The following is a 17,135-nucleotide window of genomic DNA, read 5'->3' as shown; positions in this document are numbered from 1 at the left end:
CCAAAACAATGGCTGTTTATTACTGTCAAAATATTTATGAATGGAATAGTTCAACGTTGTTAGTGAGTGTGGGCGGCACATTAATGAAAGTCAAGTGAGTACAGCATACAGATTTGTAAGAAAACCACGACATTTTGCATTGACTGACTTTTTATTGACTAGATTGCCAAGAGAAGCCTTAATTTTCTTTGTATTGAAAAAAATAACATTTTTATTTTCAGCAGTTTAATTATAGGTTTATAATGTTTTGTTTTGTTTTTTAATTTTCGGTATAAATTCACTCTGCCAATGGCTGTCTGAAGTTTTTCCCAGCAAAACAAGCTTCGTCTCCCAGCTCTTCTTCAATTCTATAACACAAAAAAACATGGAGTTAGTTTCACACGTACATAATTTGCCCCGCATTACAGGATTTCCTTACATTTTGTCAGTGATTTAAATCAAACAGAAATATCCCGGATGTAAAGTACATGACTGGTATTGATAGCCCATTAAGGCTCAGTAATGGCAGTTGTAGATAAACTCAAATAAACTTGTCTTTTTGTAGAGAATGCTTCAGGATGGAATCGCATTGTAATCTGAGCAATTTTCAGGAAAAAAAAACAATAGCGGTTGATCGAGAAATGAGAGTCTCCTTTTGGAACATTGTCAATGTGCCTTTGAGCAAGATACGGAACAAACAAAAGCCAAGCGTGGAACACCAGTGAGCTGCCGTGCAACTCTGTCATCACTTTCCTGTCTGCATGCACACCATTTACTTCTTTGTTGTGTAATGCATGAATGCAAGGAGGCATTATATAACGTGCACGCTTCTCTGAGTGGTGCGCAACAAAGACACTGAGAGAACGCTGAACTTCCGAGGGATCAGATACGAGACAGCCACGTAAATATCATTAAGGCAAACGAATACGTACACAGTTAAGCCCCAAACCATTCACATCACTCCATCTATTTTCTTAGCCGCTTATCCTCACAAGGCTCACAGGAGTGCTGGACCCTATCTCAGCTGCCGATCGCAGGGAACATCGAGGCAAACAGTCGCACTCACAAATCACACCTAGGGGCAATTTAGAGTGTCCATTTAATGTTGCATGTTTTTGGGAAATGGAAGGAGCCCTGACTGCCCGGAGAAAACCAACGCAGGCACGGGGCAAACATGCAAACTCCACACAGGCGGGGCCGGGATTGAACCCCCGACCTTAGGACTGTGAGGCCAACGCTTTACCAGCTAATCCACCGTGCTGCCCCATTCATATATAGGATGATTTTTAAGTGAAATTGATGTATAATAAATATAATACATTTGCATTGATTTTTTTAAAAACAGTTTTTAACATTTTATTTAAGTCTATTTTTATTAAACCGTTTGATCATGTCCATCATCTCAGCAACTGACTGGTGACCAGTCCTGGGGTGTACGCCACCTCTTGACCAAAGTTAGCTAAAATAGAATCCAGGTCTACCCATAAATGGATGGAAGGATGTCTATGGAAGTAAATTAGTGCCACCAGGATTTGAATTTGAAATGTAAAATGATCACATTTTCAATAGTTGCTACAATTCGCTGTCTGAAATTCACCGTCTGTGCCACCAGGCAGGGTTACTTCAGGTCAGAACCGAACACCCAGCCAGTCACGCTTTCTTAGTCACATATTAAGAAAGTGTAACTGGATTGGCTGGCTGTTTGGGTTCTGACCTGAAGTAACCCTGCCTGGTGGCACAGACGCTGAATTTTAGACAGCGAATTGTAGAAACTATTGAAAATGTGATCACTTTATATTTCAAATTCAAATCCAGTTTTCTGTGGCATTTCAAATCCAAATCCTGGTGGCACTAATTTACTTCCATATATGTCTTCCTTAGACTTACCTGAGAATCTGATTGTATTTGGCCAAACGCTCAGAGCGACAAGGTGCCCCAGTCTTGATCTGAAATTGTACAAAAAGGTTTATAATTTTTACGCTTGGCAATTGCGGGTTAGCTCCTTATGTTTTTTTTTTCTCCATCATGTGGATTGTATTGAGGATTTCTCTACCTGTCCAGTGCACAGGCCGACCACCAAGTCCGCGATGAAGGTGTCCTCGGTCTCTCCAGAGCGATGGCTCACCATCACTCCCCAGCCGCTTTCCTGGGCCATCTTGCAACTGAAAATTCAAGGAGATCCTTTAGTCCCTCTAGACCAAGGGTGCCCAGACTTTTTTTTACCCCAAGATCTACTTTTCAAGCAGCCAGCCACTCCCGAGCTACCGACGACGATGATCCTGCTCCCAAACCGTTTTAAGGTTAATGTTATGTTGCCTCCTATATTTATTATGTATTGTCTGTGCTTTCATCCTGGATCAGGCTGTGCCAAGGTGGAATTTTAACATTACACACCATCTCATCCTGCACTTACTATGTTAGCTTACGACCAGACCTTTCTCACTCGGAAAAGAGAAAATCCCATCCGGTTTAACCACTTTTTGTTCGATTATTCACATACTCCAACAGTCATTGCATCTTAAAACAATAGCCTTTCTTTTTTAACTTTCTCCATTAATATCGAAAGTAAACATTAGCAGCATGTCTAGATCGTCTTTGCTCTACGTTGCCCAGACTGTGTTGCTAACTAAAGCAGCGGTGGTGGACGCTGTCATTATCAAACACATTGATGGGCTGCGTAAGTACTGTAACATTTGTAATTATGTGTGTACATCATTAATAGTGGGTGGGCGGTGGAGTGGCGTATGGTAAACTAGAAAAAAGAGAGTGTGGCGGAGCAGCGGTCGTTGTTTGAGAAAGTTCTATGTGCTGCCAAAAAGAAATCAGTGGCCACGCTATTCACAAACAGGTTAGGTACATAGAAACCAACCGCCAACTCACGCCCGCATAGATTCGGTCACGGTGCCGATTTGGTTGACTTTCAGCAGCAGACAGTTGCAGGCCTTCTCCTCCACAGCCTTGCAGATGCGGGTCGGGTTGGTCACAGTGAGATCGTCTCCGACGACCTGGATGTCGGCGCTGGCGGTGAAGTCGCTCCACGCCGCCCAGTCGTCCTGGTCAAACGGGTCCTCGATGGACACCACTGTGAATAAATTGAGAAATGATCTTTTAACATTTAAAGCAATGTGGAATTGAGCATTATGGTTATCTGACCTGTTTTTGAAATGCATGTAAACATTTGGATATTAATCGCAATTCAGATGAGTTTGTTGGTCATAAATCAAAGATGGGGAAATATTTGCGTCTAAGGGCCATAGTTGACTTTTAAAAAGACAGATAGACCAGCTCAATATTAGATTGGGGAATAAAAAGTTGACATATGAAAAATATGTACCACATTACGCCTTGACGTGGTGTTTTAAACTTATTGTGCTTCCACGAAAAGAGAGTTCTGCACTGTTTTTTTTAAGTAAATTCCTTGCTGCCGCGCACACCAGTCGGAGTCGCCTCACTTCATATTAGGCATTGACCTGATCGTTGACCTTCGGGAAACCCGAACTGTGTTTCAAGCCCCCATCCAAGGTTAAGATGAAGGAACACGTGTGGTCAAAATAAACTGTCTGATCAATCACTGTTAACACATGATTGATGTGACCAATAATTTGTAATTAATCATGAGTGAACACTTTAACTTTGACAGAGAGAGGGAGAGAGAAAGAAAGAGATGATATTGTGCAACTCTTTTTCATTTGCGCTAGCATAACAGTACAATATTGCCACTGTGTGGCCAAGCATGTGAATAGCAATGAATTAATCATGATTATTTCTTTACATTATCACTGATGTCATTACTGTAAAATTGTACAAAGTAAAATATTATGAAGTACTATTTTCTTTATGTTAACCCATTCATGGGCAGGGTGGTAATTTTTTGTCTTATTGAGATAATAGTCTCCTAACAGCCCACAATCAAGGAAATAACACTTCTTTTTCATTTATGGTTAAGTTATATGATAACTTTACTAATTTATAATCTCGTCCCAAAAATGGGACTGGGTTTTCTTAGTATATCATCCCAAAAAACAGAATCAGATTAAACACTTCGACATTTTGATATACTGAAGGATATAATGCGTGGAAATCGTGACGTCGCAAAAATGGGACGCTGCTCACGAATTGGTTAAAAAAAAGAAAAAAAAATGCACTTTTGGGGGGTGGAGGGATGCTGCAGTAGAACAGCGGCATTTGCATTTATTTCAATTGCGAAAGATGATTTGAGATACAAGTATTCTGAGTGCGGTTATGGAGCGAGTAAATTCTCCCATCTCGCCAGTAAAATGGCTCCTAATTACTCCACATTTGCATAACTTTTGCTAACTCGTGGGGTCAACTGATTATCCACGACCAACAGCAACAGCACCTTTGCTATTGTTTTCAAACCGGTTTCGACAAATAATCAGCACCTATTCAGAGCACTGCTCCGATGAAACTGTGCGCCCTTGACTAGCGTGTAAACAAACAGAGGTTTAAAGAGGAGGTGACCTGGATAATCCTTCACAAAGCTCTTGTAGAGGTCAGCCAGCTCTTCATGAGCGATGTAGCGAGACGGATCGTCGGGAGACTTGAAGTCCAGGTCGTATTTTCCTTGCCGGTGGAATTCAGAGGCCGCCACGTCCATGCCGATCACGACCTCGTCAGTGTAACCCGCTTTGGCAATGGCCTCCTTGATCAACTCCAGTGCTGCCGTGACAAAAACGGAGAAACCGACAGGATGCGATGAAGCGGCAACTGGCTTTACGACACGTAACGTAACAGGTTTTATTGCAAAATCAAGTCCAGCGTGACTACCTTCCTGGTTCTCCAGGATGTTTGGAGCAAAGCCGCCTTCATCTCCCACGTTGGTGGCATCCTGGCCGTACTTCTTCTTGATGACGTTTTTCAGATTGTGGTAGACCTCGGCTCCGATGCGCATGGCATCCCTGAAGGTGCCGGCGCCGACCGGAAGGATCATGAACTCCTGCATGGCAAGCTTGTTGCCTGCGTGCGAGCCACCATTGATCACGTTGAAGGCCTGATGGAAAGGAGGAATAAACTGGTGTCTTTTGCGATAAATACACTGGATAAAGATACAATGTACTCCCCACATTGAGTGGGCGGGGCTCTGTTATCTACACAGCAACAGAAAGTACCGAGATAGATAGATAGATAGATAGATAGATAGATAGATAGATAGATAGATAGATGAGAGCCATATTTTTGAGGTGCACTGTTCTTTTTTTCCCTTCCTTTTCGAATGGACGACACAAACTTTGATGTCTGCATGAGACACTTTTTGGAGAAAAAAGACAAAGACTCACCGGCACAGGCAAGACGACCTTGGGGTTGCCTGCAAGGTCAGCAATGTGACGATACAAGGGGACTCCTTTCTCGGCAGCGCCTGCCTTGCAAACTGCCAGCGACACACCCAGAATGGCGTTGGCACCGAATTTTGCTGTTACACATAAAGGAAACAACAGTCACAAAAATAATCATCATAAATTAAGAAAAAAAAACAATCACAAAGTCTGACCGGAAGTGACGAAATGAATGTGAATTGCAATTCTGTGTTATGTACTGTCCTGCATTAAGGTAAGGATCTATCTATCTATCTATCTCAAAAAAGCTTTGTTGTAGACTGCAACTTACGTATTTACTGGACTTCGGTCTAACTTTCCGAGTGTTTAAGAACAGACTAAAAACATCCTTTTTTTTTTTTCAAACTAAATGTCGGGAAGTGGCAATCGTCATGATTCCCCTCCGCCCTTACATTTGTTCTCTGTGCCGTCCATGTCGATCATCATTTGGTCGATTCTCTCCTGCTCGACCACAGATACGTCCTGAAAAGGCGTGAACACATCGTCGGGTGACAACGAAAGGCTTGGCAAACAGAATTCAACGGATGGATCGGTGAACTTCTTACTTGGTCGACAAGCGTGGGTCCAATCGATGAGTTAATGTGCTCGACCGCCTGTAGCACACCTGAGGCAGAGAAGTGCACAGCAAATCTAAGTAAATAATACAGCCAAATATTTAGCATTACATGGACCTGATATTTGGAATGCACAGACATCTTTAATTGGAATTTGCAGGTTTATACTATGTATACATTTTTAATAAAATTTTATGAATAGAATTTTAAGTAGAATGGAAAAATGGAAAGACAGGTGGTCCCGATGACATATCAGTGGAGGTATGGAAGCAATTTGGAGAGGTGGCTGCAGACTTTTTGACCAACTTATTCAATAGACAGAGCAATCGTGAGTGTGGCAAAGAAGTGAAGAAACGGGTTCAAGCGGGGTAGAACAATTGGGGGAAGGTGTCTGGTGTTCTATGTGACAAAAGAGTCTCCACTAGGATGAAGGGCAAAGTTTATAAAACAGTGGCGAGGCCGGCCAGGATGTACGGATTAGAGACGGTGGCATTGAAGAAACAACAGGAAGCAGAACTGGAGGTAGCAGAAATGAAGACGTTGAGGTTCTCGCTCGGCGTGAGCAGGTTGGATAGGATTCGAAATGAGCTCATTAGAGGGATAGCCAAAATTGGATGTTTTGGAGACAAGGTTAGAGAGAGCAGACTTCGATGGTTTGGACATGTCCAGAGGTGAGAGAGTGAGTATATCGGTAGAAGGGTGCTGGTACGATGGAGCTGCCAGGCAAAAGAGCGAGAGGAAGACCAAAGAAAAGGTTGATGGATGTGGTGAGGGTGGACATGAGGACAGTGGGTGTTAAGAGGATGCACGAGACCCCTACCGGGACAAGCCCAAAAGAAAAGAATAATTTTAACAATACTAGAAAACTTGCTCCATGACACTTAGTCATTGCTATGGCTGCATTACATTCTGAGCACTTTGCTCCATGACAAAAAAAAGTGCGGAAAAGACAAGTTTCATCTAGGTAATACTTAATTTCATATTTTTTTTTTTTTCAGTAAATCTAAAAAGCACAAACCTTTTCCAAGGTAGCGTGACTTGTCATTATCGCGCAGCTCCAAGGCTTCATAGATTCCAGTCGATGCACCACTTGGTACGGCCGCCCTGAACAAGCCTGATGACACACATGAAGATGGAAAACTAATATTTTTTTGTGTGTTTTTATTAAAGTCAGCTTACCTCTAGCAGTGTAAAGGTCAACCTCGACTGTGGGGTTCCCACGGGAGTCAAAGATCTCACGGGCGTGAATTTTAAGAATGGACATGATGGAGCACTTTGAGAGAGAAGAGAGGGCATATATTAAGTTTCTTGACAAGGAAAAACAGTAGATGATGTACCAGGCAAAAATAAACAACTTATCTCCATAAAATTCTCTTTATCCCCTGGGAAAATGATGCCACTCACCTTTTTTTTATTCACTGTTTCCTACGCGAGGCTTCCACGGGGGAAAATTACGTTGACCTGGCCTTAAGTATAGCACGCTGCTTCTCTCCTAATTGGATTACATGTCCTCATCTCATTAGTCACATGACATTTCAAATGGACTTGTGCACTGGCTGCTTCAATCCCAGCAAAAGGACCGACCGGAGGTCAACACCCCCTCAACACTGTTTTTGTGAAGTAGACAAAAAAAAAGTTGGAATTTAGCACTCACAATCACGCTTATGGGTGATTTAGAGTCCACAATGAATGCATGTTTTGGGAACGTGGGAAGAAAAACACGATAATGATAATTTCGTTCAAATGAAAACGGTCGTCTTTTCTCTTATTTGTAAATGTGCACTTCTGCCACCTGAAGGCCAAAGTGGGAACGACAGAACCGACGTGGTCGTCGTCTTTTTTTTTTCTTTCAAAATATTTGATGAATGGGTTTTCTCTAATAGCCAAATAATATGACGCTATATTGTTCCAGATAGCAGGACACCTACGAGCGGTACGTCGATGTAAAGATGTTCGGTGTTTTAGGCAACCTAGTGACATGAATACAATGACAAATTCAGTATTTGATGACTTTATCCCCGGCGTGTAATGAAAGTACATCCATTGGTAAACACTTTTTAACATTTCCAATTGAAATATTAGCACTGTGCCTGTAGACTGCAATCACACCAAAATGTTTTAAAATGTTGTGTATTAGGGTTACTATCATTCCACGACAATTACAAACCCTGCATTTTAATTCAAAAGTAGCGTTTTGATACAGATCCGAAGAATATTTCACAGGCAACACAGAGGGCAGCAAAACATCCTGGTCGGTGACATGCGGCGGAAATGACGTACAACGCGGAAGCGGAAACACTCGGAAAATCATTTGAATGACCGTGTGGGACTTCTAGTTCATCAGCGTGTGTTTACAATTGTGTTGTTACTGTTATCATTTTTTTCGTATATTAGATAATATAATGTCAGGAATACCTCCGGATACATGGCAACCTCCTACTGTTACACTGGACACAACGTATGTTTCTGTATAATTTACGCTAATTTGTTATCTTACACTCCATTCTCTGCTAACACATTCTATTTACTGTGCCGTGTTTTGTTACAATTTACGTCTTAAGAATTTATGAGCCAGAATTGTTTTGTTTTGTTTGTTTCTTGCAAGCGTATCGCCTAAAAGTTAATGTAACACTTACAATGCTAAAATAAAATTGCATTGCAGGATGGGGACGATGGTGTTGGAGCTCTACTGGAGACATGCACCCAAGACCTGCAAGAACTTTGCTGAACTGGCAAGAAGAGGATACTACAATAATACAAAATTTCATCGAATAATCCAGAACTTCATGGTGCAAGGCGGTGACCCTACTGGAACAGGTTAGTTATCCAGTATATCTGACGTCTATCTCTCCATTAACAAATGCTGAAGTCAGGGACCATATTGATGAGCCAACCAACACGTCTGTTCACCCAACTGGTATACATATTTTTCAGGTCGGGGTGGTGCCTCCATATTTGGGAAACAGTTTGAAGATGAGCTCCACCCAGAGCTTAAATTCACTGGTGAGAATTTGTTAATCCCTAAAATGTCACTCATCGTTCTGAAATACCAAGAGAAGCAAGAACTACAACTGTGGTCAAACTATGATATAACCAAATAATATAATAACGATGTATACACGCTCTCTCGTAGCTGTGAGTTGTAGGAAAGCGAGATCAGAGCAGTCTGATCGGATATGATTGTGTGTTTTTATCCAACAATCGTAGTAGTTTGGTTGTCTTTTATGAGCTAAAGATGTTCCTTCTGTAACTATTATTGTTGTGTATGCACGCGCGCAATGGAACACAAGTGGAAAAAGTGTTGAATTGATAATTTTGCTATTGTAATTGTGTAATTTTGTCCCCCCCCCGCTAGGTGCTGGTATAATAGCTATGGCCAACGCGGGACCAGATTCTAACGGAAGCCAGTTTTTCCTCACACTCAGGCCCACTCAGTGGTTGGATGGAAAGCACAGCATTTTTGGAAGAGTGCACCAAGGGATGGGAGTGTTGAACCGGATCGGGATGGTTGAGACTCAAGGGCAAGATCGACCCATTGACGACGTCAAAATAATCTCAGCTTCTGTGGCCAATTAATTTTTTTTTTGTACACTTTTTTTTAAAAAAATAAATACAAAAGAATCACCTGTTTTCAATCATTTCCCCGTTCTATAAGACGATGACAGATTTAAATATCTCTGAAAACAAGCCCCTCTTTTCACCATGGTCAATTTACAAACCAAAATATCTATTTAGTGATGAAACAAATCGACACAAATTATATGATATCTTCTTTTCCTTTCGGCTTGTCCTTTCAGAGGTCGCCACAGCGTGTCATCTTTTTCCATCTAAGCCTATCTCATGCATCTTCCTCTCGAACACCCACTGTCCTCATGTCCTCCCTCACCATATCCATCAACCTTTTCTTAGGTCTTTCTCTCGCTCTTTTGCCTGGCAGCTCCATCATATCGGCACCCTTCTACCAATATATTCACTCTCACCTCTGGACGTGTCCAAACTATCGACAACTGCGCTCTCGAATCTTGTCTCCAAAACATCCAACTTTGGCTGTCCCTCTAATGAGCTCATTTCTAATCCTATCCAACCTGCTCACTCCGAGCGAGAACCTCAACATCTTCAGTTGTGCTACCTCCAGTTCTGCTTCCTGTTATTTCTTCATGGCCACCGTCTCTAATGTGTACACCACGGCCCGCCTCACCGCTGTTTCATAAACTTTGCCCTTCATCCTAGCCGAGACTCTTCTGTCACATAGAACACCAGACACCTTCCGACAGCTGTTCCAACCTGTTTGGACCCGTTTCTTTACTTCCTTACCACACTCACCATTGCTCTGGATTGTTGACCCCAAGTATTTGAAGTCGTCCACCTTCGCTGTCTCTTCTCCCTGTAGCTTCACTCTTCCTCCTCCACCCCTCTCAGTCAAGCGCATATATAATCTTAATTCCTCTCCTTTCCAGTCCATGCCTCCATCTTTCTAAGAGTTCCTCCGCATGTTCCCTGCTTTCACTGCAGATCACAATATCATCTGCGAACATAGTCCAAGGGGAATTCAGTCTATCCATCTGTCAGCCTATCCATTACTACCACAAACAGGAAGGGGCTCAGGGCGGATCCCTGATGCAGTCCCACCTCCACCTTAAATTCTTCTGACACACCTACTTCCCTCATACGTGTCCTGTACTATTCTAACATATTTCTCTGCCACACCAGATCTGTGCATGCAATACCACAGTTCTTCCTCTCTTGGTACTCCGTCATAGGCTTTCCCTAGTTCTATCAAGACACAATGTAGCTCCTTCTGACCTTCTCTGTACTTTTCCACCAGCATCCTCAAGGCAAATAATGCATATGTGGTACTCTTTCTAGGAATGAAACCATACTGTTGCTCGCAGATACTTACATCTTTCTTACAAATTATATATATATATATATATATATATATATATATATATATATATATATATATATACACACACACACACACACACACATATAACTGGAACTGACATTTGAACCTTTACCACTAATGTTGAGGGATGTTATCACTTGTAAAGACAGTCCTCAAAGATAATTTATCAACATCAAATCCAAGACAATCACACTTCATGGACATGGACTGGTCCGGTCAGGAATCAATAATTGTGAATTAATGCAGCGACTAGGAAACATTCCAGGGAGCCATATTGTACATTTGCCCGCACGTGAGCACACTCTGGTACATTATGTACAGTATTTTGCTTCCAGCCACGTCGTGACAACGTGGTCAAGTACAGTGGATATTAAAAGTTAAAACAACCTTGTTCAGGGGCAAGGTTGTTATTGGATCCTCTGCTTTTGTCTGAATCGAAATTGCAATCATCGCTTAGGCCGACCATCACACAAAATGTGAATGTTAATTTTGCAACTCCCCCATAAAAGTATTTTTTATTATACAAATTTAAAGTCACATGTAAAGACAAAACAGTATAAAGTGAACAATAAAACCATCAATACAACAATTCCAGGAAACCTTTACCAAAAAGATTATAGATACTGTTAAAAAAAAAATAATAATAATACAGCCAGCAACAGGCACAACATTTGAGGCACACTCGGAAGACGTTTTTTGGGTTGAAACTGAGAAGATACGAGACAAAATATTTGTCCCTCTGTTTTTTCTTTTTGAATTGTGAATTTGCGTATTTAATTCCCTTCATGAAGAGATTTTTATGAACACGCATATAGTAATTGAAACCAGACAACTTGCATATCATGCGTTTGATATGGCGTCGCTGTCGGATAGAAAAGGCATCCGTTGGTATGGTTGAACAGTTTTTTTGTTTTTTAAACAAGATGATAAGTCAGAGGTCAAAAGTGGCATCATTGTGAAGTCTGCTGCCTCCGTTTATGTACCTTTAAGACTACATTTTCCAGTGTTTCCCAACTTTGTGCTCAATCGTCTTTTCAAGTCAGATCATCTCTAACGTCACAGTAGAACCATCCGAGCGGTGAAGTGTTAAGTTGGTGACAAGGCACAGAAACAAAACGATTTGATCCCATAATCCTCATAGCGGACTCAAGAGTCGGACAAACTTTCTTGGCCTGTGTGATTGATGAACTACGACTGACTAAGCTGTTTAAGCATTTATTTGATGGCATGTACCGTTTAGTTACTAGTACGTTTTTTGTCCTCGCGGCTAAGACAGTTCAGCCACACTGTGTCCTACGAGCAGTGATGGGAAGACGACTTTGGAAATGTACTTGGTTACAAGTACAAGTTACCCTGGTAAAAATGTAATTACAGTGTACCAGTAATTGTTTCAAGTGCTTTCTCAGAGAAGTACAACTAATAAGCATGTGATTACATTTTTACTACTTTTCTTCATTTTGAATGAACGCATCAACAGCAATCTTGGAAAAAAACAAAAAGGATGAAATCCATAGATAATTATGAGCGAAATAACCACATATTTGTTCTTTACCCAAATCATCAACTGAGAACAAAACATGATGAAATGTAAATAAATATTTGTTGAAGCACCATATCATACTCTGTTGCCCCAAAGACAAATGACGGAATATAGCTTCATCGATCAAACCAGATGAATGTTCCATCCATTCATCCATTTTCTCTGCCGCTTATCCTCACGAGGGTCGCGGGGAGTGCTGGAGCCTATCCCGGCTGTCAACGGGCAGGAGGTGGGGTACAGCCTGAACTGGTTGCCGGCCAATCGCAAGGCACATCGAGACAAACAGCCGCACTCACAATCACAATCTCACCTCGGGGCAATTTAGATTGTCCAATTAATGTTGTGTGTTTTTGGGATGTGGGAGGAAACCGGAGTGCCTGGAGGAAACACACGCAAGCACGGGGAAAACATGCAAACTCCACACACGCCGGGCCGGGATTGAACCCGGGTCCTCAGAACTGTGAGGCCTATGCTTTACCAGCTAATCCACTGAGCTGCCTCGTTGCAATAAATGGGATGACAAATAAATGTGCATGCTTAGGATTCGGCTCCACATTCTTATATTAATATTTGAAATATTTTTTTTACATTTATGTGATTTTAGTCAGTGAATTATTATCATTAGTATGTAGTTCTATATCGATGAAGAAAAAAAGTGTTGCAGCAAAAAGGACACTTTTTTTCCCCATCAAGGGGAAAACAACGGGTCCTTGAGCACCACTTGTGGTCTATGTGTGCATGTGCCTGGACCCTAGTCATTGCACTAGTTTGTTGACTTGCCTTACTAGTGAGGACACAGAGTATACTGTAACACTATTATGATGTACTAAAATGAAACGAGTATGAAAGATATTGGACAAATGCTTAAACAGCTTTCCGTCAGTGTGCTGAATTTGCATGACCGGCACCACCGCGGCGCCGTCCGTACCACAGTAAATACGACTACTCCGACCGCCCCGCGGCGTGTGGATTCCTTTTCCGTAGCAACAGCTTCCTAGACCGCGTGGCCGCATTTAGTCTTTTGTCACCCCCACCCCCAAAAGTGACAGAGCAGCACAAACGTGACATCACAACAGTCCATTTCCCTGATGAAGTAAAGGTAGAACTCCCATCCACCCATCCACTTTCTATACCGCTTATCCCAAGGTAAAACATTCAGTGCAGGAATAAAGGAAAAATGCTTATTTGATAGAAAAAGGCCTTTTTTTTGTAGCAAAGTAGAAAATGTGCGTAGGCTGGAACTTATTAGCGAGTCTGCTCGTTTTGTAACGTGCTTATGCATGCTGTTTGGCTCGCATTCTACAAAAGTGCAGGCAGCATGGGGAAGGTGCCAAAGGGAAATGAAGTGGAAATGTCCAAACTGGCGCTGTGACACCCAGCAGTGCGCACGTGGTCACATGTGAGGCAGCCTTTGCTAACTGCGTGGTGCAGGGAACTTAGCCAAGCGTTTCTATACCCCCCCTATGGGTCAAATAAACTGGGAACCGGTAGGAAAGAGAAAGGGAACTCTGTTAAGGACAACTTCATCTCCCGACGTGATGAGGGTGTATTGAAAATGCACACAGAAAAAGAAAAACATTTAGGCCGTACGCAAGCAAAAACGCATCTGGACGCGATTCATGTTCAGAGGCCTGCAAGAGATTCAAATTGAAAGGGATGGCGTAAATGATGGCAGTAAAATAATTCATCGAATAAGGGGATGTTTATGGTGAAACTGTGCTGCAAGGAGGAAAAAAAAATGCATATTTGGTTTGAAATCAGCACCTTGAGCAGGGTACAGCACGCAGATATCGGCGTTTAACACCTAGACCCCACGCGTGACCGACACGATATCCGCACGTGTGCTCGTACTGCGCTTGTAGTGTGCGGTGTACTCCGGATAGCCGACACAGCGACCCCCCCGCACACGTGAGTCTCCTCCCCCCGACCCAGATCGTTGGCGTAGTACCAAGACTGACCTGTGAGAGGCAGCAGGGTGCCACAGGGCATCCAGACTGCCTGAAAATACAAAGAAGAGCAAAGAGTAACCGTAGAAGAAGTAATAGAAGCCGCTACACTAATTGTTAGCTTATTTGGTAAGGCGCAAACTCTTTCACTGCCATTTTGATTTTAGTTTTTTTTCATGACGTTACCCGCATCTTGTTGGAGATCGATGGATTGTTTTGTTATGGTCATAACCAACCAAATACAATACAGGTGAAAGGGACCAAGGTAGGCCATCAATAGACTGTTTTCGACCACGTGTCTACATCCGGGCCAGGGGGCCATGTTGGATGGGTTCACCCTACTGACGCGACATTGACTTTATCGCTTTTGCATACAGACCAGAGTTACACAAATGTTCGTACGACTGTTAAAAGTGACGCATGATGGCTAAAACGACTTAGGAAAGTTATCGGTGCTCATTAGATGTTGTTTCAAGAAACCGTTACGACAAGAAGTGCGCTTCGAGTGACAATATCGACCCATAGGCCTTGGAGAAACACAAATGGAGCACACAAATGTGGGCTTCGGTAACCTATCCAGACATCGTCCAGGATCTCCTCTTCTCGACAAAGCGCTTATACCGTGGACCAACTAAAGAATTACAAAGGTCTGGAGGCCTTCGTCAAGCTGCGGTATCCATTGTAGGCAACCTGTGGCTCCACACTGCTAAGGTTAGTTTACCACGCAATGCAATTTAAATATGTACCGCGTGATTATAGTCAGCGTTGTGTTTAATTATGTTGATTATACCAACGAAAGAGGTGTAGATTATTATTTTCGTTTTGGTTACCGAGAGAGAAGTTCGATTGGGATGAGTCCCAAGTGGAACCCGTACCTTTTTCTCCACTTCCACGGCTACATTTTTAGCTCAACTCACGAAACAGCTAGCGGTGCGGTAACTCATTTTTGCAAACTTATTGTAATAAAACAGAAAATACAGATTTTGGAGCCCATGCATTGCATTCACACACGAGTATTGTACTTTGGCTGCTAGATCGACTCTACTAATACGAGATGGCCACAGTTGTCGCCATTTGGTTGCTAACTGCTCCGTTTTGTCGCACTGGCTCTTGATCGGAGCTGTGGTCGAAAGAAAGACGCTTTACGACACCCGTTTGAGAAACCGATAACATAGCGGTGCGCCCCCATTTCATACACCTTTCTGAAACGTTTCCTCCTTAGTTGTAGTTTGTTTACGCAAATTCACCAAACCAAGATGGCGCCCGCGTTCTTAATCGAAAACAGTCTATTTGCACCGATTCTGAATCAGGGTGACAAGGTTGAACATTTGCCAAGGAAAAGATGCGGAAAGTAGCTTTCGCCAATTAGCAGCTCAGATCTCACGTCCATACATCTGCGTTTGTTCTCAAAACTTTGTCAACACTTAGCAGCATTAGAAAAAGATGGTACAAAACATTCATATAGTACAGATCTCAATTGTATTTTAAGCAAATTAAGTAAGTAAACAAGTGTCGCTTTTTTTTTCCCCACTTGTCATCACAGTTACGTGCTGGATGATGTTTAAATTGCGCAGGGATCGTACTTCTTTATGATAGCGCCTCTGTCAACATGGCTGTCCTTCTACTTTATGTACTTTTTAACCTTTTTTTTTGCATAGCTAAAGATATTGAAAAAGTTCGAACACAGCTGATCGTAACTGATGAGGGTTACACAGAAAAACAAGTCTGGATAACCTTTCAAAGACATTTAACAATTGGAGATTAGCAGACAGAAAATACGCTAATTAGCTACGATTATCGGAGTGTGTGCGTATGTGTGTGTGTACCCCACTTGAAATGACACAAGGGTGTGTCAGTGTCTTTGGCAAAAGGTAATTTGCGGTTATGTAACACAGAAATGAAAAAATCAAAACAACATTCTATCCCAAAAAAAAAGGGGATGCTGCTGCTGGAATGGCTGACGGCAGTCCTAACGTTAACACTCAAACAGTAAAAAAAGAAATTAAAAAAACTACATAAATATCATCTATATTTGATATAAAGGTCCAAACTGGTGTTTTGTAATGAATGAGGGGTGTGGGAACCCTCTCAAAATTCATTTTTGAACACGAAATGTCACAGAATTGTAAAAAAAGAGGTTCAGCACGAACGCAACACGGACTGAATCCTTTGGTGTTGTCCGGATTGAGAGCTCGCCAAGTACAGTACATTGCGCTTTTGTACAATATGCATGCGTCGGCGACTCCACTTTTTTTCTTGTATGTGACTTGAGAAGCCCCCCCCCGAACCTTTTGTTCCTTTCCAAACAGTACGACCTTGATGGCTACGTATGCCGTTGGAGCGCTTATTGGTTACCCTTGATAGCCGACTTTACGTACACGTGTACTAGTACATTGTGTCATCACGATTAAGGCACACTCGTAGAAAGGAACCGTGTCCGCTAGTAACCTTTTTTCTACTACTGTGTGACATTTCCGGGCACTAGAAAGACAGATTTGGCATACTAGTAGAACAAAAGTTTGCACTTGTCGACAGCTGTGTGCCGCTTGTATCATAGTGCTCGTGGGCGTGACGTCACCATTTTCACGGCGCCATATTGCCTGTCAAACAGAGCTGCTCAACGTTGTGGGAGACATAGAACCAGAGGAGAATATTTACAATACCCGAGACCTGTTGTGCTGTTGGTTGTCACAACAGACGAGACAGATATTCAAAGAGGTCATTCTGTGGAGTACCACCTGAAAAACTAAGAAAATATCGATGGATTTCGGCAATTAAACGTGACGGATGGTGTCCAACCAAATACACACGGCTGTGTAGCGAGTGCTTCATTATAGGTAGAAATTATTCTCA

At 42.3% G+C, this 17,135-nt stretch overlaps 2 protein-coding genes across 4 annotated transcripts; one reads left to right on the top strand and one right to left on the bottom strand.

Annotated features, from left to right (window-relative positions):
- Nucleotides 1-245: 245 nt before the first annotated feature.
- Nucleotides 246-7,452, bottom strand: eno1b (enolase 1b, (alpha)). Its single transcript, XM_061833282.1, has 12 exons — nucleotides 7,292-7,452; nucleotides 7,067-7,160; nucleotides 6,906-7,001; nucleotides 5,879-5,937; nucleotides 5,726-5,795; nucleotides 5,277-5,410; nucleotides 4,768-4,990; nucleotides 4,462-4,659; nucleotides 2,860-3,061; nucleotides 2,033-2,141; nucleotides 1,867-1,925; nucleotides 246-347 (listed from the first exon to the last, which is right to left on the bottom strand). The coding sequence occupies exons 2-12, from the start codon at nucleotides 7,149-7,151 to the stop codon at nucleotides 278-280; spliced, it is 1,305 nt and encodes a 434-aa protein (XP_061689266.1). The 5' UTR covers nucleotides 7,152-7,160; nucleotides 7,292-7,452; the 3' UTR covers nucleotides 246-277.
- A 231-nt stretch (nucleotides 7,453-7,683) lies between these two features.
- On the top strand, nucleotides 7,684-9,511 carry ppil1 (peptidylprolyl isomerase (cyclophilin)-like 1). Of its 3 annotated transcripts, none has more exons than XM_061833284.1 (4): nucleotides 7,684-7,820; nucleotides 8,550-8,704; nucleotides 8,822-8,890; nucleotides 9,243-9,511. In XM_061833284.1, exons 2-4 carry the CDS (start codon nucleotides 8,551-8,553, stop codon nucleotides 9,461-9,463), a joined length of 444 nt encoding a protein of 147 aa, XP_061689268.1. In that variant the 5' UTR covers nucleotides 7,684-7,820; nucleotide 8,550; the 3' UTR covers nucleotides 9,464-9,511. The 3 variants fall into 3 exon arrangements, with proteins under 3 accessions (XP_061689268.1, XP_061689270.1, XP_061689267.1); XM_061833286.1 differs by lacking the exon at nucleotides 7,684-7,820 and adding an exon at nucleotides 8,126-8,232; XM_061833283.1 differs by lacking the exon at nucleotides 7,684-7,820 and adding an exon at nucleotides 8,206-8,345.
- Nucleotides 9,512-17,135: the final 7,624 nt, after the last annotated feature.

The sequence above is a fragment of the Syngnathoides biaculeatus genome, chromosome 10 (assembly GCF_019802595.1).
Source record: "Syngnathoides biaculeatus isolate LvHL_M chromosome 10, ASM1980259v1, whole genome shotgun sequence".
Lineage (NCBI taxonomy): Eukaryota > Metazoa > Chordata > Actinopteri > Syngnathiformes > Syngnathidae > Syngnathoides > Syngnathoides biaculeatus.
Note: the sequence above shows the minus strand (reverse complement) of the source record. Positions and strands in the feature narration are given on the sequence as shown.